Below are 10,000 nucleotides of genomic sequence, written 5' to 3'. Positions count from 1 at the left end.
CAAACACATATACACAGACAAACACATTATATACACACACAAACATACATACACACACACACACACACACACACACACACAAACACATTACAGTATATTATACACACAAACATACATACACACACACACACACACACACACACACACACAGACTGTGTCAAATGACAGAGCCGTGAGCACACAGTAGCAGCATGTCATATGTGAAGGACAAACACAGTGTAATTATGTTGCTCATGTTTACAGTGTGTGCGTGTGCATGTGTGTGTGACTGTGTGTGTGTGTGTGTGTGTGTGTGTTTTACACTAGGGGTAATCAGGATGACGCCATGGTTGTGTGTGTGTGTGTGGGGGGGGGGGGGCTCTGAGTTTTGGGTAAGAGCTATATCAGACCATCCCTTTGAGAGACTGTGTGTGTGTGTGGGGGGGGGGGGGGGGGTGTCAGGGCTAAATCAGAGCATCCCTTTGAGAGACTCTGTGTTAAGAATCAATGACTTGCTTTTTCCAACTAGATGCTGACAGATAGAAGTGTGAGATGGTTCGAACTGGACACATCTAACTGAATGAGATGGTTCAAAGCCTGCAGTCAGTATACAGGATGTGGTTGAGACTGTGTGTGTGTGTGTGTGTGTGTGTGTGTGTGGGTAAGTATCATAGTCAGGTGTGTGTGTGTGTGTGTGTGTGTGCGTGAGAGAGAGAGAGAGAGAGAGAGAGAAAGTTACATATGTACAGGGAGAGATGTACAGTATTCCACTGATGATGCTGACTCATGGTCTTAAGGGCCATTCACACAGTTAAAGAGAACTATGACAGTAATGAGAACTAAAACGATAATGATAAAGAGAACTATGACAGTAATGAGAACTAAAATGATAATGATAAAGAGAACTATGACAGTAATGAGAACGAGAACTAGGGGAGAGAGATGTTTGTGAGTGCTTAGTATGAGCTGTAATTGCTGCCACTGTTGCTCTGCTAAGAGCTGGCGGTGGGCTTGTGTGATCGCCGTGGTTACCCTGCGGTCTCCTCTCAGATGTGAGTGGCACCTCAATAACGAGCACCTGGGGAGGACAGTGGTCAGGAAGCGCTCCGCCGGGGATGGACGCGGCCGCTCCGTAAACAGCACGTTTACGACACACCGTTTACTGCTCTAATATCCTCCACAGCGCGCCACCGTTAGTGTGAGGACCGCGATGACTCTTATATTACCCTGCTCTACATCCTGCTAATTACACACACAGCCCACACACTCAGCACACACACTCCCATCCTGAGAGGAGAGGAGAGGAGGAGGAGGAGGAGGAGGAGAGGAGGAAGGGAGGAGGAGGAGGAGGAGGAGAGGAGAGATGAGGTGGAGGGCAGGAGAAGAGGGGAAGAGAGGAGAGGGGAGAGAGACAAGAGGAGGGCTGATGTCTCATGGTCGAGGAGAGGAGAGGAGGAGGAGGGGAGGAGAGGAGAGAGAGGGAAAAGAGGAGGGCTGATGTCTCATGGTCAGGGGAATAGGGGAAGCCTTCAGAATGATCTGCATGAATTATCTATGAGCATTAAAACTGTAGCCCTCTGCCTCCATCTGCCTCTTGAATTTCCCCTTGGGGATCAATAAAGTATCTATCTATCTCCACTTATTATGATTCACACTCTCAGAAGGACTAATGTATCGGTGGTCTCCTCTGAGAGAGAGAGAAATATTTGGGTTTTAGGAGGACATCACCAGATTCCTCATTTCAGACTTCCAATGGGCCCAGCAGCATGAGGAAGGGGCAACTGCTACCACACACACACACACACACACACACACACACACACACACACACACACTACAGCACAATGGCTTCATTACCATGGGCAGTGGTAGTGTCTAAGTTCATTCACAAACTCCACATCTAGAGAGCCAGGGCTCACACGCCAATTTCAGCACAATGGAATGGACAGCTCCCTCACGCGCCATCACGCCCCGCACATGTAATGATTCTAAAAGACACAAAAGATTATTATTATTATTATTATGAGATTGTTTTGTTTTATTACCGTAGTGTGTGTGTGTGTGTGTGTGTGTGTGTGTGTGTGTGTGTGTGTGTGTGTGATTTCCTGGGCTATATGGAAACGAATTATTTGTAATGACTGCCGGTGTTCGGCTACTCTACATGCAGTTTGCACCCTTTGCTCGCCTATCTAATGACGAATGTCCAACTTTCCAAAAATGTCCGAACACGGAGCGGGGTGACACATCACGCATCACGCATCAGAGAGCAGGGGCGATGACGATGACGTCGACTTCATGTCCTACATGCCTCTTGGAAACGGAGGCTAGTCCGGTGCGCGAGAATAAAACTGGACGAGACGCGACTTCACAGAGCAACTTCACGAGCTGCTGAAATGCGGACAAATGCGCGCGCGACCTTCGTGTGCACTGCGCTCTGAACGGAATCTGGGGCTTACAGATTTAGAGTTAGATCACACACGGACACACGGATACACCGTACTGAATAGCATCTCACAGAACACGGTGAAGAGAGAGGGAGAGAATAAGAGAAAAAAAGACATAAAGGTGAAGAGAGAGGGAGAGAATAAGAGACAAAAGACAGGTGAAGAGAGAGGGAGAGAGCAGAAAGGACACAGAAGAAGACGTCGTGTGGCCGGACAGAAGCTCTCAGGTATCTTTTCATCTTCTTCTCTTCTCTTCTCCACAAGCCAGACACATTCACGGCTTAGCGGGATTCCTAAACTAGTTGAACATATATTTACAACAGCCTAATTTTGGCACGGTTTTAAATGGAGGTTAGTCTACTTCCAAATGGTCAACCAATTATGTATATGTCCTCCGCTATTCGTTGGTAAAATAAATGAATATGATGTGCAGCCCATGTGTTCACAATTAAGAGATTTTCTTGGAGCGCGAAAACTTTATTTGATAAAGTTTTGTTTTCCGTTTGAGATCTCAATTTCTGAAGTGTTTTACATTCTTATTTTCTAGCTTCAGAAAATAAGATGTTCAAACTTCTCTCTCTCCTTCTCTCTCCCCTTTTCTCTCTATCCCTCCCAGTCTCTGCAGAATGATGAAACTCATGTAAACTCTCTCTTCTCTGCAGAATGATGAGCAGTAAGGTTCTCTCCGTCTTCTTCATCTCGGCTCTGCTCGTGCACTGCAGTCTGTGTTCGCCGCGGAGGATCTTCGCTCCTCACGGGAGGTAACGAAAACTCCAGAACAGTTCAGCGCGCGTCTTTGCGCTGAGAGCCACCGATAACACGCGAGCCGACACGCGCTGATGCCACCACAGATGTGGAGATCGGTGCTGTCCATCCCATAATTCATGTCAGATAGCTACTGTCAGTTCAGTCCTCTCTGTTAACACAGTTGAGCTGTGATTTCTATAAGAACAATTGCATTTTAACTTGCAGGATATCAAAAAATAACTCATACTTTTTTTTACCACCCCAAATCTTGCTCCCTTTCAGATCTGAAAATGCAGATTACGAGGATGGGGGCCAGTCTGTGTCCGAGGTTGCCTTCGATGCCGACCAAGTTGCCGGAGACAGTTTTCCGTCCCACCTGGAAGAGGCGATGCACTATCCCCCACAAGAAAGGTTCATAACTGTGTTTTAGATTTACGCTATCCCCCACAAGAAAGGTTCATAACTGTGTTTTAGATTTACGCTATCCCCCACAAGAAAGATTCATAAAGCTGATTCTGGTTGTGTTTTACATTCAAGATTTTCGATTGTTGTTTAAATGTCGACCAGTCAAATATTGCAATGTAATGACTAAAATGTAATGTAATGTAACGGCACACAGATAAAGTATAAATTATTCGTTCATATCAACTTCTTGATGATGTTGAAATAGTGTGCTTGGTCCTGTGTATTGCCTTTACACACACTCTCTCTCTCTCTCGCTCTCTCTCAGAGCTCAGCGACACGCAGACGGACTCTTCAACACCGCTTACCGGAAAGCTCTCGGGCAGAAATCTGCGCGCAAATACCTGCACAATCTGGTGGCCAAGCGCGTGGGGTAAGTCTGGTACCTTTTCCAAAGTTGAATTGAAGAATGTACACAATGATTTGGACAAACTGACAGCTTTAGGTGTGGTGCGCACTTAGGAAAGACAGACGGTGCGTAAAAGACGCGCCCAACTGTATGAAAGTGCGAGCGAGGAGACTTGGCTTCGGTCACCGGGCGCAGGAATACATGATGTGTTGCACATAAGTAGTTTACCGCGACTCTCACTTACCGAGCACAGACTCTCGGCCTCCAGAGGTGATCCGGTAGCAGTAACCGCTTTTCCGTCCTTTCATCCAGCGGAGCCTCCTCGGCCGAAGCGGAGCTGTTTTCTAAGCGGCACTCGGACGGGGTGTTCACGGACAGCTACAGCCGGTACCGGAAACAGATGGCGGTGAAGAAGTACCTGTCCGCCGTGCTGGGCACAAGGTATAGCCAGAGATTCCGAAGCAAAGGCCGCAGACTCGTCTGTTTGTAGCGCCTTCAGCCTCCCGAGCGCAGAGCGCACGCCAGGAGCGCCGTTATGCTTCTCCGCGACTCTCTTACCTATTTATTTATTTATTGATATATTTATTTATCTTTATGAATTGAAGGAGTATTTTTATGATATAATTTGATTTTTTTTGTATGTGTGTAAGCATTCGAAAGGACACATATCAGGTTTTATGACATGCTGGTTTACTTTTGCTTATAAGCTTGTTGTGACTATAGGGCATATTATCACTATTTGCTATTTATTTTTACACTCTTACTGTGCACATCGAGATAGAGAGAATACGCACCAAACAGACTGTCCTGAGACTAATTGACATATCACAAGCTCATCAATAAATAGTTTAAAGTCATGAACTGAATGTTATATTTCTTCTCATTAAGTGGCGAGTGTTTCTGTTTGCACAGCCCGGAAGACTTACATTTGCACCCCATTCTACATGAGCTAGATTTGCTCCCAGACGGGGAGGAGCTACAGGCCTTTTTAGAGGCGTGGCTACAGCATGGCACCTCCCACATCCCGGTGAGTGCACACAGCCCACTCCCCCCCTTCAACTTCATGTTCATGCATATGAAGAGTGTGTGTGTGTGTGTGTTTGTGTGTATGTTTGTGTATGTGTGTGTGTGTGTGTGTGTGTGTGTGTGTGTGTGTGTGTGTGTATGTGTGAGAGAGAGAGACTGACTTTAGAGGTTCCTTTATTGACAGTCAAAAGAGAATAGAGTGTATGTCTATGCAAGTGTGTGTGTGTGTGTGTGCACGTGTGTGTGTTTGTAAAAGAGAGATTGTGTGTGTGTGTGTGTGTGTGTGTGTGTGTGTGTGTGTGTGTGTGTGTGTAATATCTATATGTTTACATGTGGATTCTCCTACAGGTCTTGTGACTTGTGTTTGTGTGTGTGTGTATGTGTGTGTGTGTGTGTGTGTGTGTGTGTGTGTGTGTGTGTGTGTGTGTGTGTGTGTGTGTGTGTGTGTGTGTGTGTGTGTAATATATCTATATGTTTACGTGTGGATTCTCCTACAGGCCTTGTGACTTGTTGGGCGCGAGACCCCCATCTCCACTCCATCTCCACTCTCTCAGCCCTGCCATGCTGCACAGCTCTTCCTGACACACGTGTGTGTGTGTGTGTGTGTGTGTGTGTGTGTGTGTGTGTGTGTGTGTGTGTGTGTGTGTGTGCGTGTGCGTGTGTGTGTGTGTGCATGTGTGTGTGTGTGTGCGTGTGTGTGTGTGTGTTTGATTATTTGGGGATCTGCTGTGGATTATTGTTGCCCTTATGGTCTCTCCACCAATCAGATTTGTGCTTTGCGTCTCTCCACCAATCAGATGTGTGTTTGTGTCTTTCTCCACCAATCAGATGTGTGTTTGTGTCTTTCTCCACCAATCAGATGTGTGTTTGTGTGAGATTATGCAGTCTGCCCAAAGCCTTACTTCAAAGAGAAGGAACACGCATGCACCACACACACCTCCACTGGGGGCCCAAAATCATGTCCAATCCAGACAAATAAACATCACAAGTTGTACAATTTCAATGAATAAATTTTTGTAAACAACAGAATTCTGTCTTCTTGAAACATAAGAGATAATTTTGGTGTTGAAGAATCCAACATGCACACAATACCTGAGGCAGTGTGTGTGTGTGTGTGTGTGTGTGTGTGTGTGTGTGTGTGTGTGTGTGTGAGAGAGAGAGAAAGTGTGTGAGGTAGGGAGAGAGAGAGAGAGAGAGAGAGAGACTGGGCACTTTATGTGCAGAGTAAATCAGTTAGTAATAATGTCAATGAAAACTACAGTAAAGGAACACACTACCACTTTATGTGCAGTTTAAATCAGTTAGTAATAATGTCAATGAAAACTACAGTAAAGGAACACACTACCACTTTATGTGCAGTTTAAATCAGTTAGTAATAATGTCAATGAAAACTACATTAAAGGAACACACTACCACTTTATGTGCAGAGTAAACTACATTAAAGGAACACACTACCACTTTATGGAACTGGGTTATTCACCATCTCTCCTAGAGTTAGATAAGTGAGCAAAAGCATGTTTGTCTTCGTGCATGTGTTGTCTTAGCCCAGCTTAGCATAGTGAATGAAATCCCCCGCTAGCTTAGCTTATAGCATAATTAATGAAATCCCCCACTAGCTTAGCTTAGCACAGTGAATGAAATCTCTCATCGCTGGATAGCATGTTGTGAGTGAAAGTGAACCAACAAGAAAATAAATCTCTAATTACTTCTTATGGCCTCCTTGTTCACAACAAGTATTAATGGCAATGCAGATTATGATGAGCCAATTTCTTAAGCGGGTATTGACTTGGGACTATATTGGGCCAAAGCACTGCTAATTGGGACTATATTGGGGTGAAGCACTGCTACTTGGGCAGGGCTGTACGCTTAGCTTTTTCACTAGGAGCATAGGTGCTCCTAAATGAAAACATTTAGGAGCACAGAAAAAAATTTAGGAGCACTATGAAATTTCATTGAAAACCTTATTGCCTTTAGCAGGATACAGATCATTCACATCAGTGGCAATCCTAGTCTCTGCTCAAACCCTCCATACACACAGAAAATGGCTTGTCTGGTTTCTATTTCATATTTTTAATTCAGAATTTGTATACATTTTGTTAACAATTCATAGCATTATAGGATCTGCAGAATTGCTTAGCTTAAAATTCAAAGTAATTTGAATACTTCATATTGTTTACACTTGTCTTTAATGATATTACAGGGGTGGTGTGTAGGTCTAATTGAGTGCCTGTCACTTTAAGAAGTACTAACAACGGTAAAGACAAATATTTCCGGTGTAATAGAAAAGATGAGTGTCCAGCATCGTTAACTTCTATGATTTAGGTAGCCTACCGTGGCATGGCATTGTGAGTCGTCCTTTCACTTTTTCCTTGGTTATGTTTAATTGGCTGGGTGCTTAACTTACTCTGCCATGACTTGTCTTGGAGTTTGGTAGCATATATCTGTTATATTCAATGAGTGACAACTCAAAATAAAACGTTACGGTAGCCTATTCTCCTGATAAGGTTAGTGGAATGATTTAATGTGAACGTAGCCATAAAAAGACGCAGAGTGGCTATACAACGCACATTTGAGATGAAAATGTTCTGCCTTAAAAGCAGATGTAGCCTACACTGAATCGTGGTTAAATAGGCTACATCATTTAGACAACCGAATCAGTAGGCTATACCATTTTTGTTTCATGGAAGTCTACCAGGCCTATGTCAAATGCAGGCTCGGGTGAAGCTGGGAGGAATTAACACACGGTTTCTACACCGTGTTAAGCCTTTCAACAGTGATGATAATAATATTTGAAATGAACACGGTAATTGTTATAGTCAACAGTTTTATCATGGTTTGCCGTTTCACCAACTGATAACGAACAGATTGAAGAAAAGGAGAATGGAGTTGGAGTGACATTTCTTGCATGTGTGTGAGAGCGCGAGGTCGATGCACGAGTGTCTAGCCAGGTGCGTAGTTGTCAACTCTGAAGACGCCTACAGATGCGCGAAAATTGTACTATACTTTGATCCACTTGGTGTGGATTCATTTTAGGAGCAAAATGCGAATGGCAGGGTTGAAATCAGTACTCGCACGTGTGCTACTTGGGATTATATTGGGGCGAAGCGCTGCTACTTGAGTACAGAGATATCACACAGGCAAAGTACTGCTACTTGGGTAAGTAGCAGTAGTACTTTGCCTGTGTGATATCTCTGTACTCAAGTAGCAGTGCTTTGCCCCAATATAATCCCAAGTAGCAGCGCTTCGCCCCAATATAGTCCCAAGTAGCAGTACTTTGCCCCAATATAGTCCCAAGTAGCAGTACTTTGCCCCAATATAGTCCCAAGTAGCAGTGCTTTGCCCGTGTGATATATCTGTACTCAAGTACCAGTGCTTTGCCCCAATATAGGTCCAAGTAGCAGTGCTTTGCCCCAATATAGTCCCAAGTAGCAGTACTTTACCCCAAAATAGTCCCAAGTAGCAGTACTTTGCCCCAATATAGTCCCAAGTAGCAGTACTTTGCCCCAATATAGTCCCAAGTAGCAGTACTACGCCCCAATATAGTCTCAAGTAGCAGCACTTTGCCCCAATATAATCCCAAGTAGCAGTACTTTGCCCCAATATAGTCCCCAATATAGTCCCAAGTAGCAGTACTTTGCCCCAGTATAGTCCCAAGTAGCAGTACTTTACCCCAATATAGTCCCAAGTTGCAGTGCTTTGCCTGTGTGACAGATGTGTTGTGTAACTCGGGGAGACGGTGAATAACCCAACTTCATGAGGTGGCATGGAACAATATTTGAGACTCATTAGAAATCGCCAATAAAGGAACTTGTTACCAAGGTAACCAAGGAACACACGCTACTTTGATAGCACTTAGCTAGCCCAGTTCATTCATTAGGATCCAAACAGAGATGAAGTTAAAAGCGACCAAACACCTCCATGTTTTCCCTATTAAAATACAGTTACACGAGTAGTAACACGACCAAGTATGGTGAGACAAAATGAAACGTGGTGCATTTCTAAGCGGGTATAGGGATTATGCTGTGTGGCGAAATACTTGGGAGCACATCGACTTGGCGCATTACAGTTTTTGCCCGTTGCTTGAACACTATAGACCCATGCTTAGACTAAAGTAACACAACTTGAAGTTTTGTTGCCATATCTCAAACACATGTACCTATACCTTAAACAAAAGTGCTGCTTTGCACTCTAGTTGCAATTCTGCAACACACTTACTCCTTTATGCAACACACTTGGTCCTTCATACTACTCTCTATGTCATACATAAGACACTTTGTTCAAAAATGAAATCTCAGAGTACCATTTGTTAAACTCATGTATCCAAAATACAAAACACATCGGGTAATTGCAACCACTCAAATACACACCTGAACGCACTCACTTGCAAAACTGAACACCAATCAGCCATCTACAAAAAGCCCATTCGTTTAGCCATTGGAAATGGTGATGTGAACGGTATATTTCCCAGTGTTGTGTCATTGTTTCCTTGTGTGTAGAGTTTTGGCACAATGAGTGAAGTTTTTCTAAATGTATTCAAGCAAATATGTTTTATATAAAGTAGACTAGTGTATTCCTCCTGATTTGCAAGTGTATGCATATGATGCAAGTGTGTTTCATTTTGTCACCAGAGTTACATTTTGACAAAGGATTGTTGGGTTTTGATAGCAGAGTTTAGGTACTGATAGAAGAGTTTCAATTTGGCATAGATGTGAAAGGTTTATTTCCTAGTGTTGTGTTATAATCACTTGTGTGTAGAGTTTTGGCACAGTGAGCGAAGTTTGGCAAAATGTGTTCAAGCAACGGGCAAAAACTGTAATATCCTCACTCCAAAGAGAAACTGAAAGTGCAAGAGTGAGTATATTACTCCGTCACATTACTTGGCGTTGGGCTGTTTTACCATTCAGAACGTGCATTAACATTGTAGAATCGAATGGTCTGTCTCCATTAGCGCTCGTTACTTAATGGCAGCTCGAGACGCATTGGACGAATATCA

At 43.9% G+C, this 10,000-nt stretch overlaps 1 protein-coding gene across 1 annotated transcript; it reads left to right on the top strand.

Annotated features, from left to right (window-relative positions):
- Positions 1-2,320: 2,320 nt before the first annotated feature.
- adcyap1a (adenylate cyclase activating polypeptide 1a) lies at positions 2,321-5,996 on the top strand. The gene is made up of 7 exons (XM_062521140.1): positions 2,321-2,650; positions 3,086-3,184; positions 3,453-3,581; positions 3,901-4,005; positions 4,294-4,422; positions 4,894-5,008; positions 5,505-5,996. Exons 2-7 carry the CDS (start codon positions 3,087-3,089, stop codon positions 5,511-5,513), a joined length of 585 nt encoding a protein of 194 aa, XP_062377124.1. The 5' UTR covers positions 2,321-2,650; position 3,086; the 3' UTR covers positions 5,514-5,996.
- The last annotated feature ends 4,004 nt before the right edge of the window (positions 5,997-10,000 follow it).

Source organism: Sardina pilchardus, chromosome 19 (genome assembly GCF_963854185.1).
Source record: "Sardina pilchardus chromosome 19, fSarPil1.1, whole genome shotgun sequence".
Lineage (NCBI taxonomy): Eukaryota > Metazoa > Chordata > Actinopteri > Clupeiformes > Clupeidae > Sardina > Sardina pilchardus.
The sequence above is the reverse complement of the archived record's forward strand: the minus strand, read 5'-3'. Positions and strand labels throughout refer to the sequence as shown.

Bases quoted from the DNA above. Each gene is read 5' to 3' on its own strand.
- adcyap1a (XM_062521140.1), top strand. From the start codon at position 3,087: ATGATGAGCAGTAAGGTTCTCTCCGTCTTCTTCATCTCGGCTCTGCTC. The intron at 3,582-3,900 runs GTTCATAACTGT...GCTCTCTCTCAG, and splicing joins CACTATCCCCCACAAGAAAG to AGCTCAGCGACACGCAGACG. The intron at 4,423-4,893 runs GTATAGCCAGAG...CTGTTTGCACAG, and splicing joins TCCGCCGTGCTGGGCACAAG to CCCGGAAGACTTACATTTGC.